At 38.0% G+C, this 21,031-nt stretch overlaps 1 protein-coding gene and 2 non-coding genes across 6 annotated transcripts; 2 read left to right on the top strand and 1 right to left on the bottom strand.

The window, feature by feature from the left end:
• The first annotated feature begins 1,052 nt into the window (after window positions 1-1,052).
• trnaq-uug (transfer RNA glutamine (anticodon UUG)) lies at window positions 1,053-1,124 on the top strand. Its single transcript has one exon. It is a non-coding gene; the product is annotated as a tRNA-Gln (tRNA).
• A 413-nt stretch (window positions 1,125-1,537) lies between these two features.
• trnaq-uug (transfer RNA glutamine (anticodon UUG)) lies at window positions 1,538-1,609 on the top strand. The gene has a single exon. It is a non-coding gene; the product is annotated as a tRNA-Gln (tRNA).
• A 2,760-nt stretch (window positions 1,610-4,369) lies between these two features.
• On the bottom strand, window positions 4,370-20,020 carry tmem154 (transmembrane protein 154). Of its 4 annotated transcripts, none has more exons than XM_053677678.1 (11): window positions 19,805-20,019; window positions 14,170-14,229; window positions 13,850-13,894; window positions 12,282-12,350; window positions 10,630-10,674; window positions 10,340-10,390; window positions 10,102-10,260; window positions 8,873-8,927; window positions 7,928-8,004; window positions 6,515-6,568; window positions 4,370-5,372 (listed from the first exon to the last, which is right to left on the bottom strand). In XM_053677678.1, exons 1-10 carry the CDS (start codon window positions 19,914-19,916, stop codon window positions 6,525-6,527), a joined length of 717 nt encoding a protein of 238 aa, XP_053533653.1. In that variant the 5' UTR covers window positions 19,917-20,019; the 3' UTR covers window positions 4,370-5,372; window positions 6,515-6,524. The 4 variants fall into 4 exon arrangements, with proteins under 4 accessions (XP_053533653.1, XP_053533652.1, XP_053533651.1 ...); XM_053677677.1 differs by having other exon boundaries at window positions 10,102-10,269; window positions 13,850-13,891; XM_053677676.1 differs by having other exon boundaries at window positions 10,102-10,269; window positions 19,805-20,016.
• Window positions 20,021-21,031: the final 1,011 nt, after the last annotated feature.

Below are 21,031 nucleotides of genomic sequence, written 5' to 3'. Positions count from 1 at the left end.
GTCCGTGGTGTTATGGTTAGTGGTCTGGACTTTGACTCTGGTGAGCTGATTTCAGCTCCTGGTTGAACCTATAATGAGTTTACTCAAGGTTCTTTAGAGAAAATTTTGTGAGGCAGATTCTAGTCTTGGTTCATAGAGTAAAGAGCTTGTTGCCATAATTACTTACTTATTTATGAATGTTGTGGTTCCATGGTGTAACAGTCAGCGGTCTGTACTTTGAATCCATTGAGTTCAAATCTCAGTGGAACCGGTAAATTGTTTGCTAAAGGATCTTTACTGTTGTACAAAAAAAAATTCTGTAATATAATTGGTGAATACATTCAATTCTTCTTAGCTTTAGCAGAAAAAAATTGCAGTAGACTGGAAATCTAAAGCTCCCTGGATACATCTCAGTTTTTGGCACCAACGGTTATGTTTACGTTATAACTTCCCTGACATTGGTGATAAGTGACATATCGGTCAGTATATGCTAGGATTCATATAAAGTCTGTTAGTGTGTTGTTTTCATGGTGTAATAGGCCCCATTCACACCGCGCTTCAAAGATCCCTCATATAATCATGCTCTTTGTACTCTATGTATGGTTGAGTATGCCAAAATTCTAGTCAAGATAAATATGGATAAATTTTCCCAATTTTGTGGTTCATACATTAAAATTCTTAGAGAGAACAGAGAGATTTCAGTCAGTATTCAGTAAAAGTCATTGTGCAACGTTCACAACGTAAAATTATTTTCCCTCGTATTTTGCTCGTGGGTGGGAACGGGTGCTTGAATGTTGGATAGTTAGTGACGTGATGACGCTGCAAATGAGTTAAAATGATTTTCACCTTCTTTCATTGCTAGGTTATTGTATCCTGAACAGAGTCCACTCATTGACACAACATGTATAGAGTGCATGTTAGTTAGATACTAGTTCTACAGCAGCTTGACGGGACACATCCAGAAATAGTGATCTGCAAAGGTAACCTAATTTCACAAATTAATTGGTGAATTTTGGTTGATATGGTGAAGATCTTGTGTCCGTTATCCGACATAGCTCTGCTGTTAATATCTTGGTTCCATGGTGTAATGGTTAGCACTCTGGACTTTGAATCCAGTGATCCGAGTTCAAATCTCGGTGGAACCTGTGCGTTTTTTTGCTTAAGGTTTTTTACTATCGTGGAAAAATTCTCCAGCAGAATTGATGAATGCGGTAAAACCTTCTTGGCCTTAAACTTAGCAGAAATTGAGCATTTGACTGGTTACAACTGAGTTTCAGCAGCAACGACAGTGTTTACATTATAACCTCCCTGACACTGGTGATAAGTGAGGACAGTGACATGTCGGTCAGTATATGCTAGGATACGGTAGGTGGAAAGTAAAGTTTGTTAGACTTTTGATTCTACTGTGTAATAGGCCCCATTTACACCTTGCATTAACATGAGCCCTGGGTTATCGAGTCACGAGTGGACAGCCGAGACGCATAGCCGTTCACACCCGGCATTCCGGTGAACGCTCGTGATCGGATTTCACACATCGTATTAGCTGGACACCAGTCAAGGTTCCATGGTGTAATGGTTAGCACTCTGGACTTTGAATCCAGTGATCTGAGTTCAAATCTCAGTGGAACCTCTAAAGTCTTTGCTCAAGGTTCTTCTCTCAAATGGAGATCCATGTAAGGATTTGATCGCCAAATTCTAGTCAAGACAAGCATTTTATCTGGTGAACAAATGAAGCATGGAGTGATGGACACGTCATGCACGTGGGGACAGAAAGAGAAGGGGCTTGTAGCAGAGCTGACATGGGTAAAGATAAAGTTTGGTTCTGTCTTCATCTCAAATTGTAAATGTGTAAATGTAAATAAACATAGAACGTCAAACACTATGTGTTAGGTTGGCGACATAATGTCACATATAAAAAAAAAATTGTTTACCAACCAACAGCCTGGTCTTCATTAAAATACTTTTAAGCATTAGGTCATAGAATGAATTGAGACACTGTTTAAATGAACGATGTCGAGTGATTGATGTTAAACGTGATATAAGCCGATGTAAATGCTTTGTTGGACTTTCTTCTGAACAGCTACTCATATGTTGTTACTTTGAATAGGGGCACTGAATTGCGACTGTGATTTATAGCAGAATTACTTTTACGGATTTGTCTACATACGTAGCAGGTCTGATACGGGTGTTCGTTATTCAGTGCGCTTAAGACTGTGCTTAACTTTCATATCTAGTCTTGAAGCGCGAATGAACCTCTTTATACTTCAGTTTAGCAGTACAGATTACCTACTGTATGTTATGTTATTTATGCCAACATTGTGGAAGTGAAGAAGACTATCTTGGTGGAGATAACCTCGGTGAAAAGTGCATCCTGTAAGCGCAGATTTAAGCTCAGATTAATGGGGACTCAGTGGCAGGAAGACAGAAGTTTGGAGGGGGGGAAATCAGACAAATGAAATCCATCTGGTGCTGATTATCAGCACGCAACAGCAGGAAGTCTCTCTGCTAACTTCTCATAGCGAGCTCTAATCTATTCCAGTGTCTGAGGTAAACAATGTGCATTTCTGCTCTCATTTCTTGGCTTTTTCCTTTTTTCTTTTTGTGCTGTCGCAGCATCCCTTCGTGTATGCCTAGACGAGGAAGAAGTGATCGTTTGGCACGGTAACAAGAATATCAGAGCCTTACTCAAGCTGCATTGGCTGTCTATTATGTTCTGTGTTGACTATAAAGTCCTGCTTTTGATATTTAAAGCTCTGTACGGTCTAGCTCCAGCATATCTTGCTGAACTCCTGAAACGGTTTACCCCACCCATCAAAGCTGTGCACGTTGTCACACTGATTAACAGATGTATTTCACAGTGAAATACGTCAATCGAAACAAAGCAGACTGAACGGTGTTTTATCAAATGTTTTATCGGGTTACTTGTAACGTAGATGCCGTAGTTCCTCATCGAATTTTTTTTCATTCTGCTCCGAAAAAAAAATTCGATGAGGAACTACAGCATCTATGTTACAAGTGACCCGATAAAACATTTTAAACTTAAAACTCAGCACACGGAGCTAATTTCTAGCATCACAGTGCAACAATGAACATATCCAGAATGAAATAAAAATGTTCCATGATGTCCCTGATTGCATAATATTAAGTAAGATACTAATATCAGTACAGAATTAGTACTGGCATCTCCAAGTACCAAAACACAAAACAATTTAAACTTGTACTAATTATTATTGTTATTAGGGGGCCAAGCACCGAAGGTGTGTAGGCACCCTGTTGTTATTCTAACTTTTTAGGGGGCCAAGCACTGAAGGTGCATAGGCACCCTATTATTATTCTATGTTCTTCTTCTTCTTCTTCTTCTGGCTAGCATGTCTATGGCAGCCCATAGAACCATCTGGTAAAACGTTGTGAAATTTGGCAGACTGATTGAGAAAGGTCTAAGGAACATTCTCACCAAACTTAGGCCAAGTGTTGCCAATGTTCTATCACCACCATCGGGTCAAATTTTTGTCCAAAGTATGTTGATATTCCAAACGGTTTGCCTATAATGTGCCAAGAAATCTGACAGCAATTCTGCTAAACAGGAAGCGAGGCTGTATCTCAGCAACTGACACAAATCTTGGTAGGCACCTTCAGGACCATACCCTGAGGCTACACAACAAATTTTGTGACAGCGCCACTTACTGGTCAAAAGTTACAATAACGAATGCTGAAAATGTTTCCATCTAAGTGCCTCCTTTAAAAATTTTTCCAATCTTCCTATCAAAGGAACTCTTATATTCAGAACCATTCTCCCATAACGGAGTGGCAAATGCGTGAAACTACAAATCATTCTTGAACCCCTTTGCCTATAATCATGGCTTTGCTTTCCTGTGAATGCCTACGTAACAATTGTAGCATGTCTGTGAATGTGCAGCACACAGCGTCTGGGTGCTTGGCCCCCGAAAATTATTAATTTTAGCTTAATATTTTTTAGCTTACCATTATTATTATTATTATTATTATTATTATTATTATTATTATTATTATTATCATTGTGAACACAAGCTTAAATCTACAGAAGTGTTTAAAAGTCACAAGAAATGAATCTAAACGAAGGAACTTTAAGCTTGAAACTTTGTGTCTTGTATTATATATTTTAGCATAAAATCATGCCATGACTTATTAGTAATGCTACATAGAAGATATGTTATTAACGGTATGTAGTACCGTGTATGATGCCATATTAATTATTATGCAGTGCACAAGCTGCATAGGAAAAGATCATATTTATCGTCAACCTTTATAATAATTTATTAGCAAATGATTACCTGGAGGTCGTTGAGTTCTGTAGGATTATGGATACTTGCTTAATGAGATGCGAAACAAAACACACAAAAGAGCACAAAAATACAAATCAACAAATGACAGTTTTTACTTGTACATATACATAAACACACACACACACACACACACACACACACACACACACACACACGTATCAGTTCACAAAAGGGTTTTAAACAAACAGTAGTAGAGCGAAAATACAAAAGTCACACACATCAACTCATAATAACAAAACAAAATGGCTGCAAAATACAGTATGTTCTCCATATTTACAAAAAAAAAACAGTGCTATTTCCATCTTGAATAAAAAACACGTATTTAAAATTTTTTAAAAAGGCAGGAAATGTGAATGTGACCACGTTAACAAACACTAGTGGATGGTTTCTGATGTCACTGCTAATCTCAGAGGAATGTATAAAGATAGAGAAAAAATGATGTTCTGTTTCATTCAATTTAAGTGTTGATGTGCTTGAACAGGGTTTGCAGTAATCCGGCCTGGTTGCGTCTCGTCCAGCTGAACCCCGTTATGAATGCACTTTCATAGATTTGTGTTTGCTCAGGTTGCTTTAGTTCTATATTAGATTGTGTTTTCATTTCTGAAGCAATTTAGTACGACATGTACACAAAACCAGAAGAAGTCGGGATGGGGGCGAATACTTTTTCACGGCACTGTACACAGGTTGACCTTTTATGGCTCTAGTTTTTTTCATATATTTTGCCTTTCTTATAATAAAAAGAGAAGATTTAGGAAGAAGTTGAGCAGAATCCCGATCAGAGTGTGTGCTCTCAGTAAACGTCAAAACAGTACAGGTTCTCTTACACACACACACACACACACACACACACACACACACACACACACACACACCAGAAGTTCTTTTTTGCATTGAAATGCAATGGTGGAGGTGTAAAAGTGTGTGTGTGTGTGTGTGTGTGTGTGTGTGTGTGTGTGTGTGTGTGTGTTCACAAGAGAGATGCTGCTAGTGTGATAGGATGCCGAGTGCTCCATCGCTCTCCATCATGCTCATTTTCTCTCTCTTTTTCTATCCGAGTCCCACAACAATTACCTGCAGCACAAGAGGGAAATAAATAAAGCAAGCACAACACACACACACACACACACACACACACACACACACACACACACACACATGCACACAAATGAGGGTAAGTTAAATCTATAGTGAACTGTTTGAGATAAGCATTTTTCCCCCCAACAAACAGTTTTCTCAATAAAGTTCAATAAAAGACAAGGAGGCACGAGCACGAGCGTCGCTGCAGGAAGTAACACACTCACCTGTGTGTGTTTTGTGATTTAATCACATTATAAACACACACAGAGAGCCGCTTCTGAAAAAACTCTTAGATAGGAATATAATAATAAGAAGAAAGAGAAACCTGTTCACTGAACACTGTAATCTTCCATCATCTTGGCAGCTTGTTGTTTTCGTGCACGTCATATTACAGATGGGTTTCTTATCTTATATATATATATATATAATTTCTATAGACGTTATACTTTATAAACTGTTTCAGATTAAAGTGTGAAATCTTCTCTCTGATGTTCACTGATGAAGGTTTGAAAATGTTCATTTTCACTGCCAGCTGATGATGTCATAACGGCCTTTACAGCAGCTGACCAATCAGCAGCTTCACTTACACTACACACTCGTTACAATCCTCATACACACTCATCACAATCCTAACACACACTCATTACAACTACACACTCATTACAATCCTAACACACACTCATTATAACTACACACTCCTTACAATCCTAACACACACTCGTTATAACTACACACTCGTTACAATCCTAACACACACTCGTTACAATCCTAACACACACTCGTTATAACTACACACTCGTTACAGTCCTAACACACACTCATTATAACTACACACTCGTTACAATCCTAACACACACTCGTCATAACTACACACTCGTTACAATCCTAACACACACTCACTATAACTACACACTCATTATAACTACACACTCATTACAATCCTAACACACACTCATTATAACTACACACTCTTTACAATCCTAACACACACTCGTCATAACTACACACTCGTTACAATCCTAACACACACTCATTATAATTACACACTCGTTACAATCCTAACACACACTGAAAGACTGGAAAGAAGCAATAAAAGTGCAGACTATAATCTATAACAGACACATATACATACTCACAGAAGTGTGTTTAAGAAGGATGCCTCTGTTTTGAGTCTGTTCTGTTGTCGCTCCCTGCAGGTGAATATAAAAATATAATACATCTTTCCTTACTGCATTTAAATCAGACAGTTTAAGCTTTACTACTGACATCACTGTCTATTGGGGAAAAATAATAGGAAAAAAACAACAAGAACACAAACACTAGTCTGAGAACTTAAACACTAATCAGAAGGTCAGAGAGACTGTGAGCACATTAGAAGCTCCTAAGAGTTCCTGTTGAATGTTATAGATTTGTGAGAGAATGGCGACACCTGCTGGCTTTAATTCTGTACTGATTTATTGTTCATCCACTGTGTCTCACCTGATTCATCTCATTCTCACCTGATTCGTCTCATTCTCATCTGATTCATCTCATTCTCATCTGATTCATCTCATTCTTATCTGATTCATCTCATTCATCTAATTCTCATCTGATTCATCTCATTCTCATCAGATTCGTCTCATTCTCACCTGATTCATCTCATTCTCCTCTGATTAATCTCATTCTCATCTGATTAATCTCATTCTCATCTGATTCATCTGATTCTTATCTGATTCATCTCATTCATCTCATTCTCATCTGATTCATCTCATTCTCATCTGATTCATCTCATTCTCATCGGATTTGTCTCATTCTCACCTGGTTCATCTCATTCTCATCAGATTCATCTCATTCTCACATGATTCATCTCATTCTCATCGGATTTGTCTCATTCTCACCTGGTTCATCTCATTCTCATCAGATTCATCTCATTCTCACATGATTCATCTCTTTCTCATCTGATTCATCTCATTCTCATCAGATTCGTCTCATTCTCACATGATTCATCTCTTTCTCATCTGATTCATCTCATTCTCATCAGATTCGTCTCATTCTCACCTGATTCATCTCATTCTCCTCTGATTAATCTCATTCTCATCTGATTAATCTCATTCTCATCTGATTCATCTAATTCTCATCTGATTCATGTCATTCTCATCTGATTCATCTCATTCTCATCTGATTCATGTCATTCTCATCTGATTCATCTCATTCTCATCTGATTCATGTCATTCTCATCCGATTCATCTCATTCTCATCTGATTCATCATTATCACCTTATTCATCTTATTCTCATTTGATTAATCCCATTCTCATCTGATTCATCTAATCTGATTCATCTCATTCTCATTTGATTTATCTCATTCTCACCTGATTCATGTCATTCTCATCTGATTCATCTAATCTGATTCATCTCATTCTCATCTGATTCATCTCATTCTGTCCCCAGGCTGATTACACACACACACACACACACACACACACACACACACACACACACACACACACACACACAACACAACACAATTTAGGAGTAAGTAGAAAATAAACCAAGGTGAGAGATTTTTTACCTTCTTTTATCATCCATTTCTCAAAATCCTCCATCTCCAATTCCATCACAGAGGGCATGTCATCTTCAAACATGGGCCTGAAAGCACACACACACACACACACACACACACACACACACACACACACACACACACACACACACACACACACACACACACACACACACACACATTTGGTTAGGGTTAAAGTCAGGTTTGGAGTTTAGCGTAAGTGTAGAACCTGCATTTTATCTATTGCAATGCACAAATAAACAAACAGGAAGTACTAAGGTACTAAACGTATGTAGTATGCATCTTTTTTCTTTCTTTTTTATATTTACATATATTTAGTGTGTATCTAGAAAGGTGTCTGTTGTGCATTAGTGCTCTAAATTATCCAGACTATATCCACATTTCCAGGTGAAAGATACATATTAAAGGTGGATGTGAGAAGAGTGTGAGGACCTTTTTTTGTGTGCAAACACACACACACACACACACACACACACACACACACACACACACACACGTGTACAATGAAGCTGGATGTCCTGTTTTGTTGCCACAAGCAATATTTATAGGAAATGTCACACTTCCTCAATGCAAGTACTTTTCATAATGGCAATATTTTTAGGGAAACAAAAAGAAGCGTTATGTTCGCAACCACTTCCTGTTTGCCTCCTTATTACTTCCTGATTTCTGGGTTCTGTAGTTCCTGCTCACTTTTAACACCTGTGCTTGTTTGTTTTTTTAAATATGTACTTGTTGGTCTGTGTGTTTTGGAGAGTTTTGTTATGGTGATGTGGTGTGGTAGTAGATTAGTACAAGAGCTTTCGAAATCGGATGAGCTCAGGAAACAGATCGCAGGCCCCCTTGATTTCCTGTAATAAGTGAGATAATGTAGAGCCACATACTATTGTGATATAAACTGATCCACTTACAGTTTGTGTTTTTACGAACACTTACATTGGCACTTTCTCTCCGTCTTCATCGTCCAGATACGGATCGTCCTTCTCAGGATCTGAAATGAGGAGAAACTCTCTGTTTCTATAACTCACCACCACTTACTGAGAATTTCCATACTCTACCTGTACATGCAGCTGTGACCATACACACACACACACACACACACACACACATAACAGACCTCACATCTAACATTGTAACTGTCACCCACCCACTAATGCACACGCACATACCCACAAACACACAGACACACATACACCAACACACACACACACACACACACACACACACACACACACACACACACACACCTATAACAGACCTCACATCTAACATTTTTACTGTCACACAAGCAAGGGAGCACACACATCTAATTGATCTCACATCTGACATTTTAACTGTCAAAGTCAAATGTAGATATGGGCACACCCACTCTCTCTCTCTCTTTCTCTCTCTCTCTCTCTCTCTTTCTCTCTCTCTCTCTCTCTCTCTCTCTCTCTCTCTCTCTCTCTCTCTCTCACACACACACACACACACACACATAACAGACCGCACATCTAACATTTTAACTGTCGCACACCCACCCATACACACAGTGCTGTGAAAAACTATTCGTCCCCAGCCTGATTTCTTCAGTTTGTGTGTATATCTCCTACTAAATAGTTTTAGATCTTCAAACGCAATACAACATAAAACAAAGGCGACCTGATTAAACACACACTATACCGTTTTTATTTATTCATGTGTTTATTTTATTGAAGCAGAAAAAGTTATCCAACACCTATCACCCATGTGAAAAACTAATTGCCCCCTTAAACTTAAAATCTGGTTGAACAACTGCAACCAAATGCTCCTGATAACTGGATAACTTACTTCTAGGGCAAATACCTTTTCACACAGGCTCAGTGGGTATTAGAGAACCTTTTTTTTTTTTGCTTCAATAAATAACATTACCATTTCACACACACACACACACACACTGGAACAAAGACACAACTCACAGTCTCACCTAGACTCACCCAAACACACAAAAGAATACCTCTGGCATTGAGTTAACTCTTACAGTGCTGAGTTAATACCTGATGAACTAAAACTGACACATACACACACACACACACACACACACACACACACAAACAGCTGAATTAACATCCATGCTTGAATGAATTCACACACTTGTGCATTAACACTGGTGTGTTGTGTAGTGATGAACCCGAGCTCCACCTCACCTGTTGTGTTTTGTTTCCTCCTCCTGCGTGCGATCAGCAATCCGGCCACGATGGCTGCCAGAACCAGAACGAGGATCAGACCCACTGCGATGATGATGAAGACCGTCTGCAGATCGTTTTCCTCCTCATCGGCGTCTTCCGGCGAGGTGTTATTTTGCTCTGGAGAAGCTGGAATAGGACGTTGGTGTGTATGATACGCTAACACACTCTAATACACAGAAATACAAACCTTACTTACCTACTGTAGTGTCATCTACGGAACCTTTACGTACTGACTTGTGCTTCCCTTCTATAAAACACCAAGAAATGTACACACTGAGATGTGCAATGCATTGTGGGTAATACAGTATGTATACGAGTATGTACAGTATGTAAACTCGTGTGTGTTATGATATTGAAGCCACTAGAAAGTTTTTTTGTGTTTATTGCTAACATAAACGAAGGTCACAGCTCGCACTTGAGGTTTTAAATGAACTGAAGATTCGGACATGGGCGAAACAGTTCTAGGGTTAAGTGTGAGTTTATTACCTCTGGTCGTGTTGAGTGTTACGTCAGGAATCCGCGTCGTCGTGGCTGCGTTAATGACAACAACAACAACAAAACAGGACAAAAAGAGTCACATGCATTTGACTTCCGTAAACATTGTGCGAACTTTTAAAACAAATACAAAAAAGAAATGTCATATATTGTCATATATAATGTCGAATATTCGACTTTTAAAAAGTAGAAACCAGGATTACAGTTTTTGCGAATTTGGTTAGTTCGAATTTGTTGAGTTTTTAAGGTATCAAACTTCTAGTTCTTATATATCACGTAAATAAATAATCCTTGTGCGAAGATGATTGGATGTGGAATCTGTACAAATTGGTAAAGGCAAGAAAATACATCGATTAAATTAGTAGCCAGGCCAAAGTTTTAAATATATATATATATATATATATATATATATATATATATATATATATATATATATATATATATATATATTTGAGTCATTTAAACTTTAAACAGAAAGTTTTACAATTCACACGCAACCTCGTAACTACTCGGTATCCAAGATGTTGCGTACTTTCTAGGCCATTAAAATTGAAGCAAACGTGTGATATTGACCATGTTAATGCTTTCAACAAAAGTTCAGATTGACCGTGAGTTTGATTCCTTCCACTGAAGCATGTGATCTAAAATGGATGATGAGGTTTTGATCTAAAATGGATGATACGGTTTTGATCTAAAATGGATGAGAAGTTTCGTGGAGTCCGTGCCAGCTCCAGTGCACACTGTCATTAAAGCATAAAAGGGGACGTTGCGAACACGAGGAAATCCTGAAATTTATGTAAATAGTTTTAAGATTCTACTTTCCATTCAAGTTATTGCTGATGATATCATTTGTAATGAAAACCTTTGTGTCGAATTGAAAAGGAATGCCACATTAGAAGCATTCATGGAAATGTGATTCATTTACAGTTCATTCATTTTGAATTATGACGTACATATAAATATAAATACAAAATTTCCACTAAAGTTTTATTAACAAAGCACAGTTACAGTGACTGAACACTTATAGTATGTAATTGTAAATGTATAAATTAAATTAAGAATTCTTCTGGGATTTACTACTAATCTGATGTATGTTATGTATATTGTATCAGTGTCAAATATATGTGCAGAAATCAGCTGTGGACTGTGTGTCATAACACGGATGACTAAATCTGCAGACGTGAAACTACGATGTTTCTACCACACCCTTGTTGAATTCCCCTTTGTGTGTTCCCTTGGTGAGTCCTGAGTGCTACCACATTAAATAATCGGTACATTCTTTATTAAAACAGCACATGAAGCTGTTTGTGAATGTACAAACATATTATTTTAAATGTTTGATTATCACTATTTAGATTTTGTATATAGCAAGTAGCAGAACTTCATTTCTTTCAAGCTATTGTAATTAGCATGCTAGCTTGATAGTATGCTAGACACTTGTTTGTGGTTTGTGGTAGGTAAGTAGTTTGGAACGCAGAAAAAAAAAGATTTTCAATTAAACGTTTGATGAGCTATGTTTGGATTGTGTACATGACAGCTAATGAAACGTCATTACTTTATTCGGCCTGTACACTGCATAAAATGCCAGCTAGTTAGCATACTGCGCTAAAGAAGCTATGATGCCACGTAACAGATGTACTCACAATTCTGCTCCAAAGTAACCTGCGCTTGTTTTTCAGTGTCTCCAAAATCCTGTTCCTCCTGGATATGAACTGTAAGGCAACATTCACACACACAATTTACATTTAGCTGTAGAGAGTTTTAGCTTTGATATACAATATTCGAGTCTTGTGCTAAACTACAGTGAACTAAACTATGATCAGATAAACTATAGTGAACTACACTACAGTCAGCTAAACTACAGTGAACTACACTATGAACAGATAAACTACAGCGAACTACACTACAAACAGAAAACTACAGAGAACAACACTATGATCAGACAAACTACAGTGAATTACACTACAATCAGAAAACTACAGAGAACTAAACTATGATCAGATAAACTACAGCGAACTACACTACAAACAGAAAACTACAGAGAACAACACTATGATCAGACAAACTACAGTGAATTACACTACAATCAGAAAACTACAGAGAACTAAACTATGATCAGATAAACTACAGTGAATTACACTACAATCAGAAAACTACAGAGAACTAAACTATGATCAGATAAACTACAGTGAATTACACTACAATCAGAAAACTACAGAGAAGTAAACTATGATCAGATAAACTACAGTGAACTAAAGTGTGATCAATAAACTACAGTGAACCAAACTACGATCATCTAAACTACTGTGAACTAAATTATGATCAGATAAACTACAGTGAACTACACTACAGTCAGAAAACTACAGAGAACTACACTACGATCAGAAAACTACAGAGAACTACACTACGATCAGAAAACTACAGAGAACTACACTACGATCAGATAAATTACAGTGAACTAAACTATGATCAGATAAACTGCAGTGAACTAAAGTGTGATCAGTAAACTACAGTGAACCAAACTACGATCATCTAAACTGCAGTGAATCAAAGTGTGATCAATAAACTACAGCGAACTGCATGACGATCATCTAAACTAAAGTGACCTGAAGTGTGATCAATAAACTACAGTGAACCAAACTATGTTTAGCTAAACTACATGAAACATCATTATCACATATTTGTCATTATAAAGATAAACTACGATATGTGAGATATTTTATAGCTTTTAGTAATGCGCTGGTATAAAATTCTAATAAACAACCCTGGTTAATGTGACTCATAAAACAATTTTGACTTCTTTTGTTGTTTGTTTGTTAGTTTTTTGCATATGCTGGAAAGTAAACTGAAACCTATAATGACACATAAAGAGTTAAATTAGGTCAGCACACACACACACACACACACACACACACACACACACACACACACCCTTCTAATTCTGTCTTTGTGGTGTATTTTCTACTGACTTGTGTACCTACATATATCCCTTACCCCCAGAAAATAAAATGAAACGGTTTTAGGAGGTTATTTAGTTCATGGTGACCAAAACAGTGTGAAATAAATAGAAATATAAGTGAAATGTAATATATTCATGATATCATAAGCATATAATGTAACATAGATGCATTGTATTTAGATTCTAGACTATATAAAACTAATAATCCAGTATTTAATGTGCATAGTTTTAAAAATATATATAAATCTTTACCTGTGATGGTGCTGGTCACTGCAGTAGTGTGTGCTATAGTCACTGCTGAATAAGTGACATTAAAAAAAAGAAGAGACAGAAATGACATTTTCTGAATGTTAGGGTTCTACAAACTTTTGGCCATTGTAGGTTGTAACCGGAACTACTGTCAGCCCTTCTGACCAATCAGAATCGAGCATTTATGAGCACTGTAAATATATACTGTAAATATGTCTGGGGGGGAAAATGCTTGTACTAATTGGTGAATAGGATGCAATTAGAGAACGTGACCAAAACGGTCACGTTCTCTGCTGCATTATGGGTATTCAAGAGTCACTCACAGATCCATTCTTCTGTGCTTTGTGCTTGAGCTCCAGATCCATCAGCCTCCTTGCAGTGAACTGCAGAGTGAAATGTATATTAGTATAGTACATAAATGGGGTGTTTTTTCACAATATGGTGCTTTTTTCTAAACTAAACTAAACGACAATCAGATAAACTACAGTGAACTAAAATAGGACCAGCTAAACTACAGTGAAATAAACTACAATCAGCTAAACAACAGTTAACTAAACTAGGATCAACTAAACTACAATGAGATAAACTACAGTGAGATAAACTACGATCAGACAAACTACAGTGAAGTAAACTACGATCAGCTTAACTACAGTGAACTAAACTACGATCAGATAAACTACAGTGAACTACACTACGGTCAGATAAATTACAGCGTGACTCATGGCAACCTTCGGTCACGTAGACGTTTCCACTCGCCCGTGGTTCTTCGTTATTTCTACTGAGAGATTCACACATGATATCAGAAGCTGAATCAGACAGCAGGGTCTGGAGCCATGTAGGTAATAGATGATATCTCTGATCTCTCTGTTCAGACTTGGTTTGGTTCAGTTTGCCATAGATGGCCTTCTTTAGTCCTCTGTCAAAACGATTTGCCGTCTCTTTCTACACTACTGTCCAGAAGAGAGCGTCCTAAAATCTATTCGCATAAAATAACCCCATAGCTCAGTGGTGACATTTTCATAAAACTATTCAAAGCTGGATTGATACAAAGTTTTGAAATTGTCCTGTGATTATTTTCTGCTGCTGCTAGGCCTACTACAGCCTTCTCTAAGGGCCACTGTAGATCCTAGGGGCGGAGCTTTGTGAACATGGGCGGGAATCATTAAAATGTCAAATACGTCAAACCTACCGACTTAATCTTGTTAAAAAAAAAGAAGAAAAAAAAAGAAGAAGAATCTTACATTTAATGTGAGATACAAATCTCATTAACTCAAAAACCAGTCGAGCTGTAAATAATGCCAACTTGAGCTTCTGTGTGTGGAAAGTTCAGGAATAAATCCCTACGTAACTCCAGCAAAATAATACTGTACACATTTCAAATAATGAGTCTCTATCTATTGAATATTTTTATTCCTGTATGTCCATTGTGCTGACGGGGTCTGTGGAATTTCTTAAGACTGGGATTTTATACAGTCTCCTCCGAAACTATTGGAACGGCAAGGCCAATTCATTCGTTTGCGCTCGACAAAAAGATCAAAAGACGGATATGAGACGAGAGTTTAGCATTTCGGCGTTTATTTCCGGGTATTTACATCTAGATGTGTTCAACAACATAAAACATAGAACCTTTTGTATCAAGAACACCTAATTTCAAGGTGACTAAAAGTATAGGGACAGATAAGTCTTGAAGTAAATGAAAGTATATAACACTTTTCTCCCATAGACAGCTCTCTGATCTTCATATCGGTTTATCGTTTTAATAATAAAACGCAGTCTTCACAGGTGAAACTGAAGAGTAGATGTCCGGAGCTATTTCTCGTTTAAACAATGAATCTAACTAGACACACCTGGGTAACAAAACGCCTGTCGGTCACATGTTCCAGTATTTTTGCTCACCTACAAACCGGGTGGTCTGATACAAAACATGCCAGGTTGCATGTTGTTTAACACGTCTTCACATAAATACCAGGAAATACGTCTGAGACACGTTTCAGAAAATCCTCCGAAGCGGAAAAAAAATTTTTTATAGTAAAAAAAGTGCAACATATGATAAAAAACTTAATTAAATTTAATTCAATGGCACCCCACTAGCCTTGCGCAATAGTGATTTAATTATTTTTGTTTAAGCTGAGTAACTACTTTAATATTTATTTATCTGGATATCTTAGTATATAGTAGCAAAAAATAAATAAAGTGACGCATAACTAGTGCTAAAAAAAATCTAATCACTATGAGAATGGATCTTTTTTAATCACAGTCTTAGTCTTACGTCTTAGTCTCTAATACACCGAACTTTATTTTAAGTCGCAACTGGCGTCCAGACAGTGTAGTACACCGGTGTAGTCTAATCCTACATCAACCCTGGTGCTAATCTCGCTTTAAAACTTTTCACCCATCAAACCGATACACTCTTACATAATACACGCTATTGTTTTAGAGGTTTGAATCAGGCCATAGAGAACGAACCACACACACACACACACACACACACACACACACACACACACACACACACACACACACACACACACCATATCTGTGACACATTAGAGAAACCTTTGCATGTTCAAACACCACCTTTCTAAAAGAGGAAAGACAGGAAGCTGCTCTGTTTGAACAGGACGAGGTGAGAAAGCTGGACAAACCAAAGGACTAAAGCGCCGCTGCAGCTCTTACGGTTGAAAAAAAAATAGGTTTAATGCGATTTTCACAAGCAAGTGGGACATTTTCAAAACTCTCACCACAGATCGTTAAACGTGCAAACGTTTCAGCATATTTTCAATGATGTTAGTACAAAACACAAACGCAAAGTGTTCTTTTCAGTGCAAATAATAAGCGTTCCCTCTATATAAATGTTTCGTTCACAGTCTTTCGTAATGCTATTACTAGCATGTGCATCTGTTCTCGTTCAGTTTGACACGAGTCTACCGTTTATCTCATTTGAACCGAATTTACAGGAAATTGTTTACTTTTATAATAAATTGACTTTTATAAACGTAATTGTTTATTAGGGTCAGATTGGTTGGATAATGTAAGTGTAATATCTATCGCGATGACTGTGTATACTGTATTACAGTACAGTCACATTCATTCAGAACCAAGGGTGATTTCAGATGTGTATCTTGCACTGTTTACTGTTGAATTAACTGATTGTTAAAAGTACTAAATTGAAAGAAGGTCATCCATTCATCCATCCATTTTCTATACCGCTTATCCTACTGGGTCGTGGGGAATCTGGAGCCTATCCCAGGGAGCATCAGGGTACACTATGGACAAGGTGCCAGTCCATCCCCGGGCACATTCACACACCCTTTCATACACTATGGACACTACGGACATGCCAATCAGCCTACCATGCATGTCTTTGGACTGGCGGAGGAAACCGGAGCACATGGAGAACACACAAACTCCACACACAGGGCAGAGGTGGAAATCCAACCCCCAACGCTGGCGTTGTGAGGCGACCGTGCTAACCGCTAAACCACCGTGCACCCTGAAAGAAGACCATACTGTTGTGTTTTGGTGATTACGGTAAATGTTCTCAGTACATGTTACAACAATCTTGTGTTGCGAAACAATGATTTTGTGGAAAGGAAATATGTATAACTGTAACGAAAGATCAGGTTTTGAAAGAACGACTAGCTGTGTTACAAGTGTGATAAGAGGTTTGAAAAATGATCGCGTACTTGTGAAAATAGTGCCAAAGAAATTGAAGGAAAATAAAAACAACCCCTGTATGATAGTGATGAAGCGAGCGCTAAATCCCACTGTACCGCTGTCAGCAGGTAGTCGAATGGCATTGTGGGTAATGTACAAAAGCACCAAGCAAACTCCAAACAGTCGAAAGAAAACAGTTTAAAATCATACTAATCATTTTATATTATTAAGAGTTCACGCAGTGTCTTGATGGCCAAGTGACTACTCGTATTACCCATAATGCACTGCAAGCAAACAATGGCTGCAGAACAATCCGATGATAAATTATCGACATTATCTGTAACCAGAAGTCGTATGCATCTTGTACTTTAATCCTGATTTAATCACCTTCTACTTACATCCTAAGTGCTACAACACACAAGATATGTTCTAACAGGACGTTTCAAGTCTTTATAATTTGTAATCCTGGCGACCATCTGATTCCCATGATGCACTGCGGGGAGTGAGTCAGTTCTTAGATTTGATTGAGTTACAGCGACATTATATTACATCACATCTAACCGATATCTATGTGTTCAGCGTCTCTGCGTAAAGCACTAAGTTTTATTAGCTAGCTGCTGAATAGGCTACAGTAACGCAAAGTTAACACTTTTCAACACCTCTCGTGCGACTTCAGCATGCGGGCGTTTAAAAAAAAAAAAAAAATCTATAATCCGTGACCCTTAACATGTGACTCATATGCATGTGTCGTCTTGTCTGAGATTCAGCAGCGTGTCTGAAAGAGCTTTTTACGGGAACAACAGGAGAAAAGAGATTTAATAAGGTTTTAATAACCGTTCGAGAGAATCTACTTGCTAAACTGGATTGAAAAAGTTCTCAACAGAGGAAATAAAAGAGAGAAAAACATTTTTTTATTAGGGAGGAGGAGAGAAAAAAAAAAACAAACATGGAGAAAAGGAGAGTCTTAAGGAGACTCTTAACTCTGTTCACACCTGTTAAGGAAAAAAAAAATAGAAACCTTTATAGCATCTGTAATGGTTTTAATGAGAATTGTATTGGTTTTAATGGAAACTGTAACAGTCCCTGTGGGTCTCTAGAGGTCATTTCTTGCCTACTATTGGTGGCATGTTGTGTCTAGTGGATACCATGAAGGACCAATGACGGTAATGGTTTTAATGGTTAGCTGATGGTTTGTAACGGTATTTGTAGTGGAAACCATTCGAATTTCTATGATGATTCAAGTCACATTTCCATGCGATTTCAAATCCAACAGAAATCAGTTTTGCACTGAACACGCTGTAAAACACCATCTGCTATACATTAACTTATATACCTATAACGTTCGCTACAGTTATCTATTTCGTTAGCTAGCACGTAGCCGTCGAGTCTTTTACGTGAACAACGACGCGAAAAGTCATTTTCCTAGGTGTTAGTAGTTTAAGAACACTGCTGCTAGGCAACTAGCTAGGCAAATATGATTGCTACAAACAATGTAAAGGCAGACTGATAGTGTACACAAGACAGAAATGTCAGGAGTATACAAATTTTCCTCAGACGTCATGGTGAATTACTAAAAATTATGCAACTCTGAGTCACGCCTAGCAGAAAACTTCAACCTCCGAAGATAATATTACACTCATATTACATACAAGTGGGCTCTTAACGTGATATCTTCTCCTAAATCTAGTCAACAGAATGACATGTGGGTGCTGGACTGTACATGATTAGCTCAAGTATGATTATGTCAACTATTCGCAAAGTCTACAGTAGACACATTCCTTTATCCAATCGGGTAGTTGAAGGACACTGTTGCTAGGCAACGTCGAAACATTATCACTCAGGATCAGCTAGCTAAGGACGATGTTAACAATTTACTTGACTAGCGCGAGAGCTGTACAAGCAGAAAATGTACTTCGGCATCTAAAATTAAAATGTAAAAATAAGTACTAAAGTGAGCTGTCTGGAGTTTAAACGCAGCTAGGGTGATGATCTGAACTCAAATGAAATTAATTACGATCAGATCAACTTCACTTCGATAAACTAGGATTAGGTTCATTAAGATGAACTAAAGTGTCTTTATCTAAATTACAACCAACTAAATTACAGTTAAAGTGAGATAGATAGATAGATAGATAGATAGATAGATAGATAGAAACATTCTTCACACATATCTTGTTTTTTTCAGTTCTGCTCTGAAATATGAAAGAGAGATACAAAGACACAGAAAATGAGAGTGAAAGAGAGAGAGAGAAAGAGAAATCTCTGACAGTGAGACAAATCTGTTAATCTGTTCGCACCTACCAGACTCAGTCAGGCAGGCTGTCAGTGCCAAGATGAACAGCAGCACATCAGGGGTCATTTCCCACAATCCTCGCTGCCAGTATGGTCCCTTATTCTGGGCAGAGACAGACATAGTGCCTTAGCACCAACCCTCCATCATGACATCCTGCTTCCTCTTTCAGCTTTGACTCACCTAGAGGATAAAAAACTCTCTCTCTCTCTCTCTCTCTCTCTCTCTCTCTCTCTCTCTCTCTCTCTCTCTATGTCTCTCAAACTTTCTGTGTGTCTGCGGATGTGATGCAATCAGCAGCGAACTTGTTGCTACAGGTCACACTCACTGTGAAAACAGATTCCTGCAGCCAAAGTATGCGGCCTGGCCAAATATGTTTATGTGTGTGTGTAAGAAAGAAGAAAGTGCAGAGTAATTGGGGAGTGGTAAAGGCATTAAGTACACCGAGCTGGAGGAGTTACAGCAACTGTTTCCAGCCGTGTGTGTGTGTGTGTGTGTGTGTGTGTGTGTGTGTGTGTGTGTGTGTGTGTGTGTGTGTGTGTTATACTGTAGTACTTTAAAGGAAATACACCACATTCATAGCATCACACTACCAGGAAGCTGTAAGGTCTGAAATCTATGATCGTCTTGTTCGTAACTGCTGTTTTGGAGGAAAACTTAAGTGCCATGGGAATGCAATTCTTGCAACAAACACTTGAGCTGAATGGTAAATTGTGTACTTTTAGTGTGTAGTGTGTTCATGTTGGGAAACTTAGTGCACTATTAATACCAGGAGGATGTGGATGAGGTGCAAATGGTAAGCATTAATAACATGCAAGGAATTAATGAGTTAGCATAAACAAGTGTGTATTGGAAAAATAGTCAATAAAAACAATCATAAAAGGTAAAGATGTTCAAATAAAAGTGATTACCCTGCTGTAAACCCCCCCCCCCCCCCCCCCACCACACCAATAGAAACCATCACAGAAACTCTAACTGTTTCTACTACAAATACCATTACAGACCATTAGCAAATGGTTTCCAAATGGGGAATGTTTGGTAAGGACCTGGATTTCGTGGCTACCGTCACTACCGTGACTCTCACCAGGAAAATGAATGGATTGATGCTGTTTAGATTTCTTGCTGGCCAACACACCCCTGGTACACACCCCAAAAGAAGACAATATAAGGCTTCCAAAAAGGCCCATTTATGACCACGCAATGGCTGCCTAAAATGAACATAAACCAGACACACAAAA

The sequence above is a fragment of the Ictalurus punctatus genome, chromosome 29, assembly GCF_001660625.3.
Source record: "Ictalurus punctatus breed USDA103 chromosome 29, Coco_2.0, whole genome shotgun sequence".
Classification (NCBI taxonomy): domain Eukaryota; kingdom Metazoa; phylum Chordata; class Actinopteri; order Siluriformes; family Ictaluridae; genus Ictalurus; species Ictalurus punctatus.
Note: the sequence above shows the minus strand (reverse complement) of the source record. Positions and strands in the feature narration are given on the sequence as shown.

Coding starts and splice junctions, on each gene's coding strand:
- tmem154 (XM_053677676.1), bottom strand. CDS start 19,916: ATGTCTGTCTCTGCCCAGAATAAGGGACCATACTGGCAGCGAGGATTG. Junction 12,351..13,849: donor AGTGACCAGCACCATCACAG/GTAAAGATTTAT, acceptor GTTGCCTTACAG/TTCATATCCAGGAGGAACAG. Junction 10,391..10,629: donor AACACTCAACACGACCAGAG/GTAATAAACTCA, acceptor GGTGTTTTATAG/AAGGGAAGCACAAGTCAGTA.